This window comes from Biomphalaria glabrata, chromosome 13, assembly GCF_947242115.1.
Source record: "Biomphalaria glabrata chromosome 13, xgBioGlab47.1, whole genome shotgun sequence".
In the NCBI taxonomy this organism is placed as follows: Eukaryota; Metazoa; Mollusca; class Gastropoda; family Planorbidae; genus Biomphalaria; species Biomphalaria glabrata.
Window position 1 is genome coordinate 10,053,697 of NC_074723.1, and position 19,446 is coordinate 10,073,142.

The 19,446-nt window shown below is 37.0% G+C and overlaps 1 protein-coding gene across 4 annotated transcripts; it reads right to left on the reverse strand.

Moving 5' to 3' along the window:
• Positions 1–1,798: 1,798 nt before the first annotated feature.
• On the reverse strand, positions 1,799–19,137 carry LOC106069302 (uncharacterized). 4 transcript variants are annotated; one of them, XM_013228924.2, is made up of 8 exons: positions 18,911–19,137; positions 15,310–15,467; positions 11,825–11,938; positions 11,116–11,238; positions 8,666–8,833; positions 5,968–6,084; positions 4,320–4,424; positions 1,799–2,365 (listed from the first exon to the last, which is right to left on the reverse strand). In XM_013228924.2, the coding sequence occupies exons 2-8, from the start codon at positions 15,395–15,397 to the stop codon at positions 2,118–2,120; spliced, it is 963 nt and encodes a 320-aa protein (XP_013084378.2). In that variant the 5' UTR covers positions 15,398–15,467; positions 18,911–19,137; the 3' UTR covers positions 1,799–2,117. The 4 variants fall into 4 exon arrangements, with proteins under 4 accessions (XP_013084378.2, XP_055864961.1, XP_013084379.2 ...); XM_056008986.1 differs by lacking the exon at positions 18,911–19,137 and adding an exon at positions 16,906–17,461; XM_013228925.2 differs by lacking the exons at positions 15,310–15,467; positions 18,911–19,137 and adding an exon at positions 14,037–14,172.
• Between the last annotated feature and the right edge of the window lie 309 nt (positions 19,138–19,446).

Consider the following 19,446-nt stretch of genomic DNA (forward strand, 5'->3'; position numbering starts at 1 on the left):
CCTAGCTTCCAGTCATCAGGTCATCAGTCTGTCCTAGCTTCAAGTCATCAGGTCATCATTCTGTCCTAGCTTCAAGTCATCAGGTCATCAGTCTGTCCTAGCTTCAAGTCATCATGTCATCAGTCTGTCCTAGCTTCAAGTCATCATGTCATCAGTCTGTCCTAGCTTCCAGTCATCATGTCATCAGTCTGTCCTAGCTTCAAGTCATCATGTCATCAGTCTGTCCTACCTTTAAGTCATCAGGTCATCAGTCTGTCCTAGCTTCAAGTCATCAGGTCATAAGTCTGTCCTAGCTTCAAGTCATCAGGTCATCAGTCTGTCCTAGCTTCAAGTCATCATGTCATCAGTCTGTCCTAGCTTCAAGTCATCAGGTCATCAGTCTGTCCTAGCTTCAAGTCATCATGTCATCAGTCTGTCCTAGCTTCAAGTCATCAGGTCATCAGTCTGTCCTAGCTTCAAATCATCAGGTCATCAGTCTGTCCTAGCTTCAAGTCATCAGGTCATAAGTCTGTCCTAGCTTCAAGTCATCAGGTCATCAGTCTGTCCTAGCTTCAAGTCATCATGTCATCAGTCTGTCCTAGCTTCAAGTCATCAGGTCATCAGTCTGTCCTAGCTTCAAGTCATCAGGTCATCAGTCTGTCCTAGCTTCAAGTCATCAGGTCATAAGTCTGTCCTAGCTTCAAGTCATCATGTCATCAGTCTGTCCTACCTTTAAGTCATCAGGTCATCAGTCTGTCCTAGCTTCAAGTCATCAGGTCATAAGTCTGTCCTAGCTTCAAGTCATCAGGTCATCAGTCTGTCCTAGCTTCAAGTCATCAGGTCATAAGTCTGTCCTAGCTTCAAGTCATCAGGTCATCAGTCTGTCCTAGCTTCAAGTCATCAGGTCATCAGTCTGTCCTAGCTTCAATTCATCATGTCATCAGTCTGTCCTAGCTTCAAGTCATCATGTCATCAGTCTGTCCTAGCTTCCAGTCATCATGTCATCAGTCTGTCCTAGCTTCAAGTCATCATGTCATCAGTCTTTCCTACCTTTAAGTCATCAGGTCATCAGTCTGTCCTAGCTTCAAGTCATCAGGTCATAAGTCTGTCCTAGCTTCAAGTCATCAGGTCATCAGTCTGTCCTAGCTTCAAGTCATCATGTCATCAGTCTGTCCTAGCTTCAAGTCATCAGGTCATCAGTCTGTCCTAGCTTCAAGTCATCAGGTCATCAGTCTGTCCTAGCTTCAAGTCATCATGTCATCAGTCTGTCCTAGCTTCAAGTCATCTACTCTGACAAAAAAAAAAACAAGAAAACAAAATCCTTAAGAGAAGAGTTCAACTTATCCTGAAGATATAGATCTTTTTTTTCTTTGCAGTGGAAAACTGAAGCTCAACCTTGTATTGGAAGTGATGAGGTTTCTGCATTGTCTATTTCGATGCTGCTAATCATGCAGTCCCAGTAGATACTCTGCTTGTCATGCAATGGTTATTACACATGAGGTATTCAATATCTGAGGTATCTGAGGTGCAGAGCGTACAGGTGAAAATACTGTATCTGAACGTGTTAACAGCCTTCTAAATAGTTATTATCAAACTGTGTTTCATGGCATTGAAATAAAACCTTGTCTCCAAGATGATATCACGAAGAGATATACACGTTTGCTTTCCATATGAAAACAGAATAAGGAACACACACACACACAACTTTAGGAATGATTGTTTTTTCTCATAATTCTAATTTGTTAGAAACATGAGTTGGTTTAAAATGATAAGGACATGCATAGAAAACAAATTATGAAAATAAACAAGTCTTATGGAATTTCAGATCCTAGAGTCTATTGCACTGATCATTGTCTATGAGTCTATTACATTGAATTTGAACAGCCCATTGAATCTATGAGTCTATTAAATATCAGTCCATGTTGCATTGATCAATCTACCGAGTCTGGACTTAACACATGTCAGTTGACTTGTAGTGTAGGTAACAGACCTGAGCTCTGGGCATGACCTCTACCTTGGCTCATTGGGCTGTAGCGTCCACAATATCGAATTTCTTTTACGTGGAAGAAAATCTTTTAAATCTAAACGACCGAGTAATATCTTTGAATGCACAGTCAGTTCCCCGTTGAGCTGTTTATTTAAACCACGCTTTCATTACTCTGTGCGTTGTTCAAAGTTCTGTCGCTTGAATCAGACGAGCCAGAATTCTTACTACTATCCGAATGTGGAAGCTGAAATTTGATGACGGGTGTAGCCGTGACGTCAACACTGGTCTCCCGGATGTAGGAGTCGTCTGGATTCCCGTCCACTTTCATTTTCCTCAAAGATTTAAAAATTGCAGGACTATTGGCCTCAAGGAATGAGTAGGCTATTGACGACCCAGTGTCTGGAAAACATAGCAAGAAATAGGAATCAATTAGTGCATCCCGTCTTACTGAGAATCAGCTCAAGTTAAAACTTCTCGCAGAGCACTTCAAGGATTTTTTAATCAGAGGCGTAGTAAGGGAGGGGCAAGGAGGCGCCACAAAAATAAAATTCTGTAGATATTTTAGGTAATACATTCTAAGGTGATTTGTATTCTATTATTATTAAATACTTTTTATTTATACGCCTATATTTCTATATGATGTTCTTGGAAAATGGGGGAGCGGGGGCGCCAATAAAGTTTCTTGCCCCGGGCGCACATGTCGCTCACTACGCCTCTGTTTTTTTAACAGAGACATTATACGCCTATGCTATTTACAAGGTCTAAGCTTATACGTAAGATGGTGTTATTGTGACCGTAAAAGACAGTGTAAGAAAACCATAAATAAAAAAAAATTCCAGTAAATGGGATTGACAGACGTTAGAAATTTTGGACGAATATCAATTTTAGCAGACGTGAGCAGTATTCATTGGATAGGGTTTAAAAGTTGCCACTGAGTCAGCGAGTAGTCTGTTTATTATGGAGAAAAACACTATATGATATTTCAATTTGTGAGTTCACCATTCATTAGAAAGCTCATATCAACTCACTGTCTGCCTGTATAGTAAAAAATTTGTACACGTTATTTCTCCCACACCCAATCTCGGATCAAGCTGACATTTTGCATAATTATTTATTTTACCTGACAACACAAGAATAAAAAAAAATTAATCAGTTATTTTATTAACTATTGGTATAAATTATTTTGTTTGTTATCTTGAACAAGAGAAAGAAATCATACTTGACAGAATAAGTTGAATTAGTCCCCTTGAAGAATCTGGAGCACTGTGTGAACATTTTTTTTTTATGCATTTGAAAAACTATCATATAAACATTCCCCAATATAAGTAAAGTTCTTCTTTCAGACCATGTGGTCTAGAGGGCAGTTGATGTAAACAAGAAAGCTAAATGCCAAACAAAGACAAATTGGTAAAAACAGTTTTAGCGCACAGATTTATATGTTTAGGTCAATCATACATATAGAAAATTCATACAATTACACCGAATATAAGCTTTTTTTATTTTTATTTTTTTTGGAATTATGTTTTTTGTCGTTTTCTTTTGTTACGGAGCACACTATGCGATGCGGGAAAGGGAAATGTCAAGAAAAACAAAAACTGCTTTTCAATCTATACTACTGTGATGACGTGATGTAAGGAAACAAGCTTCGAAAACTCAGTAACTTTACACTTCAAGCAAGCAAATGAAAGATAAAAAATAAATAATTCGCGAAAGCTTTTCAGCTCATTGACAACCTCTCGCACATCCCAATCCCCCCCCCCCAAGGTATGTGAAGATGACATAAGAACCCCAAGGACGTTGCTAAGATCTGCAAGAAACGTCTCCAAGAACAAGCAAAATACAAAATAATAATAATAATACCAAAGCGTATCTTAAGGGAAAGATCTCAGCATTTATAGCTACACATCTCAATATTGTAAGATGTATTTCCCCCTTTTTTCAATTTAAACACTTAATTAGTTAGCACTGTTTAATTGGTAAAATATTTTTTATTCATGTTTTGTTAGAAACAATGAATGATTGTGCTAAGTTTCCACTTGATTCAAGCATTGGAAGTGGAAGAAATAACGTGTGTGTAACAGACAGACAGACAGACAGACAGACAGACTGACAGACAGGGTGAGTAGATACAAACTTTGTAAAAATAAAAAAAAAAACAACGAAAAAAACACTTGGAAGACAACAACATGGAAAGTTGAGTGGGGGGGGGGCATCACGCAAGATAAAACACTTAGGATGGCAGGGGATACAAATGTGAATGGTGGGACTGGTCTGCAAAAGTCACGTGGTGCCCCGGCAGTGTAGTAAACTACGAATCAGGTGTAAGTATTTAAATGAGAAAAAGGTTACCTACCTATACTGGAGCTATAGTCAACGTGTTTCTCTGTTAGTTTGATATTTAGAATCCCTCCTAGGGTGTGAATCTTTTCTTCTAAGGAGGCTATTTTCCTGTTTCTTTCTAGAGGTCGCCAGAGAGTACAAATGAAAAATACACGTCATAGGTCAAGTGGTACATCAAGTATTAGTGAATGAAGTTAAAAAAATAGTGTACAGAACCACTGAGGCTCGATTCGTACTGGAATATATCATTATCCTAACATTAATGAAGCATATTGTCATTAGCCATTACTAGTGAATAAGGGCTTTTACAAAGATGTTGCACAAGGCTTCCACTTATTTATATCCGGTTCTGTGCACAGTTAAAGAACGTGAAATGTATAACAATGAAATGTTACAATCGGTAAATTAATATATTGTCTGCTGACTGTCAATAAAAATATAGCAAATACAAAACAATTCAGTTTTGCACATTTTTAAATATTTCTGTATTTAATAAGAAAAAAAAAAAGTTTTTGAAAATGTGTTTTAAGTTGATGTAAGTTTATAGTTTTAAACGTTGAGTGAATCTTGTTGGGCATGCAGATAACAGACGACTACAGGAAACTCTATTCACAACAGTTTTTATTTAAATCAATGTTTACTACATCTAAATCAATTAGGCTACTCATTACAAGTCATTAAATTGGCACTGAAGTTTGTCGTTATGCAAAGGAAAAAACACACATTCTTCACTTTTTTGGATGGAAAATTTAATTCAATACCTATATTGTTTTTTTATTAGTTATTCTTGTAAGTTGTAAAGGAAGTTCCACAACTCGGGTAATCACTAGTTTAGTCTAATTTACAATATTATCATAATGTCTGCCTCCTAAGGAAAATTCGCACATGCGCACGGCTAAAATGAAATAGAATTGACTGTCTCATGTGTTACTGTTATATTTCTATATTTAGCTATAAAATGTGATTATGTGGGTAAGTCTATTCATATTTCGGTGTGAAGCTAAACTAGACAAGATATATTAGAGTTAGTTATTTCATTGTTATAGTTAAAGATTAGGTCTTTTTTCGTAACTAAAAGCCCAGCAACAAAAATTAGAGTTTGTTAGATGTTTAGGATTTGTTAGGTGTTTAGAGTTTGTTAGGTTTTAGGGTTTGTTAGATGTTTAGAGTTTGTTAGATGTTTAGAGTTTGTTAGATGTTTAGAGTTTGCTAGGTGTTTAGGGTTTGTTAGATGTTTAGAGTTTGTTAGGTGTTTAGAGTTTGTTAGGTATTTAGAGTTTGTTAGATGTTTAGAGTTTGTTAGGTGTTTAGAGTTAGTTAGGTGTTTAGAGTTTGTTATATGTTTAGAATTTGTTAGGGTTTAGAGTTTGTTAGGTGTTTAGAGTTTGTTAGATGTTTAGAGTTTGTTAGGTGTTTAGAGTTTGTTAGGTGTTTAGAGTTTGTTAGATGTTTAGAGTTTGTTAGATGTTTAGAGTTTGTTAGGTGTTTAGAGTTTGTTAGGTGTTTAGGGTTTGTTAGGTGTTTAGAGTTTGTTAGGTGTTTAGAGTTTGTTAGGTGTTTAGAGTTTGTTAGGTGTTTAGAGTTTGTTAGGTGTTTAGAGTTTGTTAGGTGTTTAGAGTTTGTTAGGTGTTTAGGGTTAGGGTTCACACTCTTGACTTTACCTTCTTCTCTCTTCTCCAACTGCACAATTTTCCCGCGGTATTTTAGAATCTCCTCAAACAGCCTATTGTTCTGGATATTTTTGGACGTATCGTTATCTTTAGACTTTGTCTTGACGGCTGTGGAAATAGAAGTCAAAGACATCACATCACTCGCGGGCTCGCATGGTCGAATTGAAGTTTATTTAGACAGTGCGCTCGCACTAGTTCCTACTCTTTAAAAAAAAAAAAGGGGGGGGGGTAAGGCTTCACAATCGAAATATAAATGCGGGGAAAAAGGAAAAAATATATTCAGTGTATTCTTATGTATCTAACTATAGCATTAATTAAGATAATTTTTTGTTAATCAATTTTGTTGATCAATGTTTTTAAAGCGTTCAAATATAATCTTGTATTCTTCTTATCTTATATAATACAGACGTTACTTCAAAAGGAAGATGATTACGTCCTATGCGTCATGTTAACCAATGACTTAAATTCTGCCAAGTCATTGGTTTTCCTGGCTAGCTCAGGCAACCCATTCCATGCACTAATAGAACTAGGGAAGAAGGAGTATTTGTACAAATTTGTCCTAGCATATGGAACGAGGAATGTGCCTTTATCTTTGTGTCTTTCTGAGTATTTTATTACATTTTGTTTTTGTATTTGAAGATTATGGTTCAGTGTTTTATGTATAATTTCTACTTTGTTTTTGAGTCTTCTCTCCTGAAGTTTTTCAAAATATAGTAATTTTACTAAAGGTGTTACTCTAGTCAAATGTGAATATTCGTTTGTTATGAATCTCAATGCTCTATTGTGTGTCTGTTCCAGTTTCTTAATGTTTTCTTGAGTTGAGGGCTCCCAAACAGAGGATGCATATTCTATTATTTGCCTAACCAAGGTTACATAACATTTCAGTTTTATGTTCTTATCTGATTTATAGAAATGTCTTTTAATTAGCCCTTATGCTTTGTTTGATATTTTGATAGTTTCAGCTGCTGTTAGAGTCAGAGCTGGGACTTACTGAGTTAGATGCTGCTAGTTGAAACTAAATCGTTGTTTTGTTTTTTTAGATTATTACTAATATTAAAGTACCCGGTGTCTGAATAGCATTTACACTGTATGTATTTACAGTTTGAAGTTCGAGTTTAAACAAATTAAACTCAAGAAAACTATAGGCACTGTGTCATTCTATTGTATCTTAGTAGAGTTAGTACGATGTCAGATGATTTTGAGAAGATGCAACATAATCTATCTCTTCAAACAATATCGTGACATCACATTTTATGTATCAGTTACTAAACGATCTTTCCAATCCAATGAATATTTTACATCTGAAAATGAAACTATCAAAAATCATATATGTATATCTCTCCCATGTCTTTATAAACACTGAAAAAGCAAGCCGGATTTAAGGTTGTGAAGGCCCCGGGCAGAATTTTTATGGAGGCCCTCTACAATTTTCCAAAGCTTTAATAAAAATCCAACTTATACTTATTATTAAACATAAAGAGAGTACTTGTAAATTAAATTAAATTTTACTTTGTTTAAAAAATATAATTATTTAATATGCATATTTTAGTAACAAAAAAACGTAAATTTGTTGTGTTGACGCAGTGTAGTAGATCCGGAGTATATTAAGAGAATACGAGCACACTAGAAGTGGACACACTAGAAGTGGACACACTAGAAGTGGACACACTAGAAGTGGACACACTAGAAGTGGACACACTAGAAGTGGACACACTAGAAGCGGACACACTAGAAGCAGACACACTAGAAGTGGACACACTAGAAGCGAACACACTAGAAGTGGACACACTAGAAGCGGACACACTAGAAGTGGACACACTAGAAGCGGACACACTAGAAGAGGACACACTAGAAGTGGACATACTAGAAGTGAACACGCTAGAAGTGGACATATTAAAAGTGGACACAATAGAAGTGGACACACTAGAAGTGGACATATTAAAAGTGGACGCACTATAAGTGGACACACTAGATGCGGACACACTAGAAGTGAACACACTAGATGTGGACACACTAGAAGCGGACACACTAGAAGCGGACACACTAGAAGTGGACACACTAGAAGCGGACACACTAGAAGTGGACACACTAGAAGCGGACACACTAGAAGTGGACATATTAAAAGTGGACATACTAGAAGTGGACACACTAGAAGTGGACACACTAGAAGTGGACATATTAAAAGTGGACACACTAGAAGTGGACACACTAGAAGTGGACACACTAGAAGCGGACACACTAGAAGCGGACACACTAGAAGTGGACATATTAAAAGTGGACACACTAGAAGTGGACACACTAGAAGTGGACATATTAAAAGTGGACACACTAGAAGTGGACACACTAGAAGCGGACACACTAGAAGCGGACACACTAGAAGTGGACACACTAGAAGAGGACACACTAGAAGCGGACACACTAGAAGCGGACACACTAGAAGCGGACACACTAGAAGTGGACACATTAAAAGTGGACACAATATACCCACGATAGTGTTGCCAACTGTAAGATTGATGTTGGTCAAAATGCGAACAAAAATGTTTAAAATAAAACCTGTAAAGATGTTGACCCGTCGAACTATGCAATTTTTCTCAAATGCGTGTGGGGGGGGCCTCTCTTGCGAATTGCCCTAGGCTGTAGCCCCGCCTGCGCTCCCTTAAATCCGGCCCTATTTAAAAGCCACACTTACGTTTATCGTATTCATAAAACTCGATTTTCTTGTCCATGTCGTAAAGCTTCTCTTCCAGATTCTTCAGCTTCATAGAGATCAGGAAAATGTCAGAGTTCATCTCTTCGCTGACTTTTGCTCGAACTTCGTTGAGGATCTCCGAGTGAACTTGAGACTGAGACTGTAGCGCTGGAAGTCAGGACATAGAGCATCTGTTTACGAAGCTTATATCGAGTCACTCTCTCTGTCTTGTGCAACCCTTTTAATCACGCTATTTCTCCCACTTCCCCTTCTTGCATCAAGTTGAAACTTTTGCAAATTAGTAAATTAATTGGAGGTTAATAATCAATTTGTTTAATATCGAAAAGGGAAATAAATCTTACAATATTGAGATATGTTGATGTAAATGTGGAGATTTTTCCTTGCATGTCCCTATTTACAAAGATTTTTTTTTTTGGGTGGGGGGTATTTTTGCCTGTTATAGAAGTCATGGCCATAAATGAATGGTTAAGACAACTTTAGTTAACAAATCGGAGGCTGAGCGGTAAAGCGCTTGGCTTCTGAGCCTGGGGTCCGTGTTCGAATCCTGGTGAAGACTGGGATTTTTAATTTTGGGATCTTTGGTCATGGGTACCTGACATACTGACATTAGTTGGGAAAAGTAAAGGCGGTTGGTCGTTGAGCTTGCAACATGACACCCTCGTTAACCATAGGTCATAGAAACAGATGACCTTTAAATCATCTGCTATACAAACCACAAGGTCTGAAATGGGAACTTTACTTTTACTTTTAGTTAACAAGTCCTATGCAAAGTTGTTTTAAAATCGATTAATAAACACGCAGTCTTAATATAATCTTTACATAAAAGTACAGTCTTAGGTATAATCTTTACACTACCAAGTATTGATTTTATAAATTACATGAGCTATCTTTCAATTTCAATCGTCTAATTTTCTACACAAAGCTGATCTTCCATTAGTTAAGATATATTTGTATCTACAAAAGGCTTATCTCTCCTAAGCCTGGTACGTTTTTTTCTCTATATATTCAACAGAATGAATGGATTACGCCTAATTGATAATATAATTAGTCGATTTGTCGATTAATTCATGTTTTATTAGGGGCAATTAGGCACACTTTTATATTGATCCGAGAATGGGAAGTGGGAGAAATTAAGTGCACTACAAGACATACGGACAGAGCATGTTGATATAAGCTTTGTAAAAAACAAAAAACACAAAAAACAAAAACGATAAAACAATGAATCCTATTTGATCATCAGTCCAAGAGGGAAGTGACATCTTCGTGAAGCTGGGTTTAGGTTACTATAGAACATTGTAGCTACTAGAATTGTCTTTCTCTCAACAAAACCATGATCGGGCAATGTCAAAGAACTATTACTTCATAATTAAAAGTTGATGTTGATGAGTAGCAAACCACTTGGCTACTTAACGGACGGGTCTAGAGATTGAATTCCCATTTAGGGAAAAATAATTTTTTAACTGAGACTCGATCAGAGATGTGTTTGCTGAGCTCCAAGAGCAGAGATGTGTTTGCTGAGCTCCAAGAGCAGAGATGTGTTTGCTGAGCTCCAAGAGCAGAGATGTGTTTGCCGAGCTCCAAGAGCAGAGATGTGTTTGCTGAGCGACTCAAGGAAGAACGGAAACTTTTCCCCTGATGTTCATAACAGAGATTGTAGCAGAATGCACTAAGCACGCTACAGGTTCATAGAAGGCGTACCACACAACAGCAATAGTAATAAACAACCCCACTCTGAGTATAATCAATGTTGATGTTAATGTTGGTTTGTACGCCGCAGGGCATGAGATTCGCCAATGGGAAGAAAAAAACTCTCCACGGAAAATTCCCGGCTTTATTAGATGGGGACAACATTGACAAGGCTGCTTCCTTAGCATGGCTCAAAGCAGGTCATCTCTACCCTGAAACAGAAGGCTTTGCTACAGCAATACAGGACAGTGTAATTAGAACAAAAAATTACGAACTAAAATGAACTAAATGTTGTTGACAAATGCCGACAATGTGGAAACGTGGGTGAGTCAATGGAACACACAACGGCAGGATGTCCAACCTTTATCAGCATCTGCATAGCTATGTCGCCATAACAAAGTTGAAAAATTAATGCACTGACACTTAACTCTTTCTCTCCTAACTGACGATACCAGCGTTGATTCCACCAGAATGTGGTAAATAATTAAGGAGAGAAAGAGTTAATAATGTTTAACGGTAAACATTGTAACCAAAACGTAGATAAAAAGAAAAAGAAATAGTGATCGATTCTAGAAAGAAACGAAACACAATGTCAATGGATTAAGTGGAATCATACATTCAGTGACTTACTTGAAAAGTGAATATTCTCAAGTAAAACAAGCGATGGAAATATTAGTAAAGTATTACAGGATATAATACAAGATATTATTAATATTGTTAAAAAAATATTCGGTTGTATTCACCTCTGAATTCGTCCGTTTTGACCAGTTTCCCAAGCATGTCGTTGATACTGTTGACTTCTTTGGCCAGCTTCCTGGAAATGTTGTCAATGTAGTACTCTTGGTCATTAGTGATTCTCTTCAAGTCTTTAAAGAAACAAAACACGTGACATTGGAACTACCTAGATCCAAAGGATGTATTCTCTGAATGTATTTCTTTCTAAGATAAAGCATCTTTTTTTTCTAGGAATCAGCCCTCTAAAAGGTTTACAAGGTGCTTTTTTAAAAGTGTTCTCTCAAGAAATAACAAGCTTAATCAATACAAATGTCTGGGAAATCAAAGTCCGTAATAGTTCTTCATTTCGCGTAGTCGTCAGGCTCGTCAAGCCACGAGACGAAGATAATAGCCGCCAGCAAGGAGATAAGACAGCAGACGCTACTGCAACAGACCAAACTCACCCGTGCCCTTTGTTTAATTGGATTTGCTCATCTTTGAGTACGGAGAAGGAGTTTCTCTTCCCAAAGTTAAATATTATCAGACAATTGTTTGTTTTACATGTTTGGAATGTGCTTTCAGATTTGAAGATCCTATCCCTAATCTCCCACAGATCGACTAGGGATGGCAGCGGTCAGGGTTCAAACCTGGGACCATTTAGACCACCTAACGGCAGTCCAGAGCTCGTAACACACGACCGGGTAGCTATTAGACTATTAGTATGATATTTAAGGTTACCTTGTAGCTGAGAATCCTGATAGTCCGACAGTTGCCTGAGTTTGATGTAGGACACAATGAGTAGGAGCACACAGACAGTCAGGCAGATAATGGAGACTGCCAATGACGCTGCGGCTGTGAAGGACAACAGAGCATAACGTGTTTTAAAGTGTTTACAGTATATAAACATTTATCTTATCTTATAATTTATAGACGTTTCTTCAAAATTACGTCATGTGCGTAACCTAGTCATGCTTGTTAATTAGAGACTTAAACTCTGATAAGTAATTGGTTTTCCTGGCAGATTCAGGTAACCCGTTCCATGCTCTTAAGGTACTAGGGGAGAATGAGTACTCGTACAAATTTGTCCTAGCATATAGAATAAGAATTGGATTTTATCTTGGGCTCTTTCTGAGCATTCTATATCGAGGTAATTCCAGCTCTAGGTGGCCTCAACATTGTGGAAACTTCTGTAAGTAGAAACGGGTAGCGAAACCATGAAGAAATTCGGCACATCTGGCACGACCCAATTGTAGTAATGGTCGTTGACATTGTAAACCTTCAGATATGGCCTGAGGGGAAGAACTCCAAGTCTACGCTTGTCTCTTAGGAAAAAAAATTGATCCTAACGGTCAACGGGATCATGGGAACGCATAGGCGCTTAGATCAAATTTTCCGAAGAAGTATTCTATTCAATTGAGTTTCTGTATTCGTAAGTTACGCTCTAGTGTTTTATGTATTATTGCTACTTTACGTTGTACTCTTCTGCCCTGAAGTGTCTCTAAATGTATGGCTTTACTAATGGCTTTACTAATGGCTTTACTAATGGCTTTACTAATGGCTTTACTCTTTCTATTTAAATGTGAATATTCATTTGTTATAAGCATTACACACTTTAAGAAGTTGTTAAGTAGATAAGCACTCGCGTGATTATGCAAATCCTTGAGAAGGCACCAATTTAAAAAAAAACACGCGATTTATGTCTTGTTGGATGTCGTTCACCTCAAAATAAATCGAGGTCCTTGTATTGGCTACTCACTCTTGAATTGATCCTTGGCCTTGAGACAGGGTTGGCCTAACTATAGAATGCTAATTCTTTGAAAAGAAATAAAATGTTTTAAGATATGCATTAAACTACAGGGTAGGCCTAACTATAGAATGCTAATTCTTTAGAAAAGAAGTAAAATGTTTTAAGATGTGCATTAAACTATCGTCGATATATCAAATTTTTATGTAGTCACTTGTTTAAATCTAAATGGTTTGACTTTTTTCCAAACCGGAATGCTACAAATCTAAACACTACCAAACAAACATAAATCATTTTATAACATAATTAAGTTGTAAAATCTTGTGATCCTTCAAACAAACTATTTTTATGCTTACGGTTCACGAGAATATCAGGTGGCTATCACGGCCGCCTTAACTTTTCCTTAACTTAAGTCAGTCGCACCCAAAGAGATCACGGATTTTAAAAACAATAGACTTCTCCGAAACTCGAGTTCTCCCCCCAGTCCTGAAAACATGCGCTTTACCACCGTATCCCCCCCCCCCCATAAGTAGGATGATGTGTTTTTTTAATAAAAATTCAAAGAGACGCAATGACACATTTAGTGACTAGATGTACTTGCTATTAACTAATCTGAACTTTTCAGACGTCTCCTCGAAAGAGAAGATATTACATTGACGTCCTACGTGGATCCGCGTGTTGATCTGGTCGTGCGCGTTGAATGGAAACTGAATCTCTGCTTAGTTATTGTGTTTTTTTAAAAATTTAATTGTAAATCTCGTATGGCTTTAAGAAACAGCACACTTTTTTTTCCTTGGCACAGTCTGCAAAAGAGCTCACAACTCAGCAGCAATAAAGCTGCCAGTGACAGATCTTTGTGGAGACAGCTTGCCGCAAAATGCGCAGGACGGCGCGGTAGAATCTAAGTCTAAATACTTCTAAACAAGAGGTATAGGGCGATTGCCGTCACGAAGATTCACGAAGTTATAGATCTAGTCACCCTGATTTGTACCGATCTTCTTTGTCTGAAGGAAGGTTACCAACGAATCAATAGTAAATCAAAATCAGGCATAAGTGGTCAGCTGTATAGAGCTAATTACAAACCCCAAAACAACCTTGTGCAGTTCGTCATTCAAAGCATCCACTAGAGTTACAATAGCCAGTAAATCTAACAATACTAACATATGCTAAAATGCATAATAAACAAAAAGAAAGTCAAGGATTCACCTAAAAAATCGGACGCGCTTCCGTTTATTGGCATGACAAAATAGTTCACAAAAGGCGCAGTCACAAACCTATATATTAGACAGGTTTTAATCTCTATGCCATGTGGGACAAACAAGTTCATTTTCATAAATGGCGGGAAAAAAATCAACAACTATAAATACTTACCTTTTTGGTGTATTCGGTGTATAAAATATAAAGGAAGTGTTGGTGATTTCTGTGTTTTTTGTTAACAAAAAGTTCTTTGGTGATTTTGTGCACTTTTATTAGTGCATGACAAAATGTTCTAAGCCTAGACTTATATATGCTACTCTAGACTAGACATGCAGATTTTTTAGCACTACAAAAAAATGTGAAAATTTTTTAGAAAGTTGGATCAAGGCGTTATTTTGTAAAGTAGTTTAAAAAAGTTAAGAAGTTTTTTTTTTCAACCCTAACCTATGTAACATATAATTTAATTTTTAGATCTAGATCTAGTAATTGAACATCAAAACTATAAGTACTCTCGTCTCATAATTATTATTTTGCAATTTTTAGATACATAATCTAGAAAGATCTAGGTTGTCAATCTATTTAAATGTACATAACATGAATAAAGTCAACATGAATTATTTCGATCTAGGATTTTTGAAACATTATCTCAATGGAAACAAATAGGAAATGGGTTTGTTTCATATATTTGCGTGAATATCCGAGAAATAATTTTGCATTATTTCTAAACTTTGAAAACTAAAGATCATTACTTTTCTAAGACAGAAAAGGTTGATTAGGGCGACTCCCCTTAGAGCCTGAAAAAAGAGTTTACGTAGACCTACATAAATATATATATATATATATATATATATATATATATATATATATATATATATATATATATATATATATATATATATATATATATATATATATATATATATATAGGTCTGTGAATCGATCAGTCTCGGATAAGAATTTATTTCCGGTTTCCAGTCTAGATATAATATATAAGTCTATGGTTCTAAGCTCTCCGTACAGAGTAGAAAATTACATAACAGTAATAAGATATATTGTATATATTGGACTTTGACTGACTCTAACACTTTATAAAGTTAAATTGAGGTTTTAAAGGCGATTCGAAACAAGGAACAAGTGCCACACATTGAGATAGAGTTAAAATTCTAGCTCGATTTTTTAAAAATTAGTTATTTGGCATCATGGACTTTCAATTTAGTGTCCTTGACATTGTTTGGTTTCTCTTAAATGTCTCCACTCTGCACTTGATGAAAACAAATCTCACCTAGTGCTAGAGCAGAAAAGTCCTGGTCACCTCCCCTATTGGCATCTACAACTGTAGGCGGCTGTAAGGCAGTTCTGTTGGTGTCCATGTTTACTCATTGGAAGAAGTCCTTGTCTTCCATGTCTGTTAACAAGTACCTACCTCCTGGGAAAATAAAGCTGTGAAATAAAAACAACACCACGATTTATACAAAAATTACTTTTGATTTTAGACTTTCTTGGGCAGTTTTGAAATTAAATGTTTAAAGTGCGAAATTGAAAGAAAAAAATAAAGAGTTATTCTTATCTTATCTTATAATACAGACGTTACTTCAAAAAAAGAGGACGATTGCGTCCTACACGTCATGCATCTAGTCTTAATTGTTTACCAATGACTTAAATTCAATCAAGTCACTGGTTTTCCTGGTTGGCTCAGGCAACCTATTCCATGCTCAAATAGCACTAAGGAAGAAAGGAGCATTTGTACAAATTTGTCCTAGCATATGGAATGAGGAATGTGCCTTTATCTTTGTGTCTTTCCATATATTTAATTAGGTTTTGTTTTTGTATTTGAAGAGTATGGTTCAGTGTGGTAGAATTCAGCTTGGATACGTAGACTACACATTACAAGTTTTTGTCTCTATAGAAATTCCTTCAATGTCCATGTGTGGACTACCTGGTCGTGCACGCTTTGGACAATCACCACAATGGTCTCGAATTCATTTCTGGCATGTGTGGTGAATATATATAGCAGGTCAGTTGGTGAATACACATAGCAGGTCAGTTGGTGAATAAACATAGCAGGTCAGTTGGTGAATAAACATAGCAGGTCAGTTGGTGAATAAACATAGCAGGTCAGTTGGTGAATAAGCAAAGCAGGTCAGTTGGTGAATAAACATAGTAGGTCAGTTGGTGAATGAACATAGCAGGTCAGTTGGTAAATAAACATAGCAGATCTGTTGGTGAATAACATAACAGGTCAGTTGGTGAATAAACATAGCAGGTTAGTTGGTGAATAAACATAGCAGGTTAGTTGGTGAATAAACATAGCAGGTTAGTTGGTGAATAAACATAGCAGGTTAGTTGGTGAATAAACATAGGTAAGTTGATGAAGGAATATATCAGGTCAATGTGTAAAGCCAGGTCAATGTGTAAAGCAACCTATTATGTTAGATGGTAAATAATCATATGAGGTCAGTTGGTGAAGAACATATTAAGACAGATGCTGAATAAACACAGCAGGTTAGGTTTTGGGTCTTTCCCCTGTAGTTCAATGACACAAATTATTGGAGCTTGCAGGTCAATGAAAACTTGTTGATGCAATGAGCCTTTGATTTATCTGTTAGGTCACTAAACATTCGTTAAATAAACAATTATACACAACAGGCAGACCAAATAGAATCACAACACTAAGTTGTGCGACAGATATCATGTATAGCATCTCATTTATAATGTACTATGTATCTATATCATGCATTATTATCATGTATTCCTTACATATCATGCCTACTAACATATCATATCTACTGACATATCATGTATCCATAACATATCATGTCTACTGACATATCATGTATACTGACAACTTAAGAAAATAACAAAAAATATCAAGAAAAACCTGGACTTTTGCTGACCTTGGCCTTGGGGCCTACGACCCTCACTAAACTATATAATTCCAAATAGACTCACGGTTATAAGACACTTCTGCGTCCTCACAGCTCGGATGAGTACAAACTATTTCTGGTGAGGAACATAAATGCGTTTGGTGAAGTGCTGGTCACGTGGTCCGCACTATAATGACATAAAACTGTGTCAAGGAAGTAGGGAGACGCCGTTTCGTAGAAACAAAGATGGCAGGATGGACATGGACTCAACCGAGGGGAGTTTCCTGGAACAGAGTCCAGTGGAAGTGCTGTTGCGACGCTCCACTGGCGAATTACGTCAGAAGTAAGGCAAGGGGCGCTAGCTGTTGTTTTAAAGCTACAATTTATTAGCAGCTAAAGTGTTCGTCTCTGTTCTGTTCAAACCGCCTCGTCGTGTCACTAATTACACGCTCACGGATCGAATTGGCTCTGACTCACGCCAATAGTATTCAAATATGGCTTCACGCTTGGTTAGTTCAACCACCTTTCAGACTTTCTTTGTCTTGTGCAGCTATCTTAAAATAGATCGCTCAATCGGTGCTCAAACGTACCCCCCCCCCAATTAGTTTACTTAATGCAGTGTTTCTCAAACTGTGTTCCACAAACTACTGCAATAATTAACTAGTAGGCCACCCGTGAATTAACCTCTCTTAAAAAATAAGCAAAGTGTTCCGCTAAATGCTCAGATTATGTGTAGTGTTCCGTTAAGGAAAAAGCTTGGGAAACGGATTTTACGTGTGTGTAACTGAAGTTTTATTCACGTGTAGTATATATCAAGATCTTTAGTCTGGTTTGTAAAAGAGCACGCACACATACCTCAAACACACACACACTCAAAAGTCAAACGTCTTGATGTACTAAATCGGGACCATAGTCTTCCGTTAGGAGACACTTGAGATCTGGGCCATTGGGTCGCCTGCTAAAATCAATACTTATTGACGACACACAATCAGCCATACTTGAGTTCAATTTTAATTGCAGTGGTAATGTGTTCTATGTCTCACGAATCAGTTATCAAAACTTACACACTAAGAAAAATTCAACGAGATCTCCCTTTTTAAAATCTATTTATAGCTTACCGGGCAACTCTGGTTAGACAAGAAAATATTTCTTTCTTAATAGGAAACTATTTATTTTTACCGGAAGTAAACTCTTGTCTTTTTTCTTAATCTAGACATGACCTTTCAACTTTAGCGAAGAGCAGATTTGAAAAACAAAAAAAATTGCTTTATATTTACATGTCTTTGTGTCTACGACTCTGTGCAATGAGTTGAAATATTTTAAAACGCTAAAAACATCAAAAGAGCTCAATCTCTACCTTTAGATCTGCATAATTCCCAAAATACGTAAAAACAAAAACAGCACTACTCTATAATTAAAAGTCGGCTAGATAATAAGTTCACATTTTCATAAGCCAGGGTCAGATTTAAATAAATTGAGGCCGTGGTCAGGAGGTTTGTTGAGATCCCCACTCCTCTATTGAAGACTTAAATGAAAATGCATTAATTAATGTTAGAGGGCAAACAATGAGAAGACTCTCTACACTACAGATGAAATAGTTGATATGTTCTTACTTGTCCCCAACACTCTTAAACCCCTCAATAAAACGGCCCCGAATGACAACACTCCCCCACCCCAAACACATTTTTCTAGCCCTCCAATTCTTTGCCCATTTTTTTTTCTTTTTCATCCTACAGTATAATCTGCATTTCATGATCCAGGGTCAGAGTTAAATAAAAAGAGGCCGTGGGCCATGGTCATAATGCTTGTGGAGGTTCCCACCTCTCTTTTGAAGACTTAAATGAAAATGTATTACCGGTAATTAATAATAGGGAAATGATAAATATATTCTGTTAAGGTTAGAAAGTCCAAAACTTGCTGGTTATTGTTAAGTAGGGCACTAGTGAGGCGTAGACAAAGTCCAAGTGGCGTGCCAGTAATACAATACCAGGTACTTCCCCCAAAGGTAGAATCCCTTACCTCAGCCTAGCAGCTATATCCAGGTAGAATCATAACAATGGAATAAAAGAAACAAATCCAACAAGGATGATACAACCAATAAAACTGGTTTTGCGCGGAGCGTACATTCTAAACTTGAGCCTCACACACACACACCAATAATTAGACTCGTTAAGTGAGATTAGAAAATACACTTAACAAAGAAGCGAATGTTGTGTGTCGAGCTCGGATCAATAGTACACACGTCGAGGCAGGCTATATAAGGAAATAAGGCCAAGAAGTAAGAGAGAGAGAGGGGTGGGGTGGCTGAGAACCTGTTTCATGAAGGACTGGATATTGCGCATGGTGACACAGTTCAGTTATGACGGCTGTTATGTCAGGGGGATGTTAGAAAAACGCCTGGAATGCACGTCATAAAAATCCTATTGCGTGGACGTAACTTGCTCTTAGCACGAGCTTATCTTGAACGTCATGTTGCCAAGACGTATCTTGCATCTCACATAGCCTGGGTGTTTCTTGCACTTAACATTGCCAAGACGTATCTTGCACTTCAAATA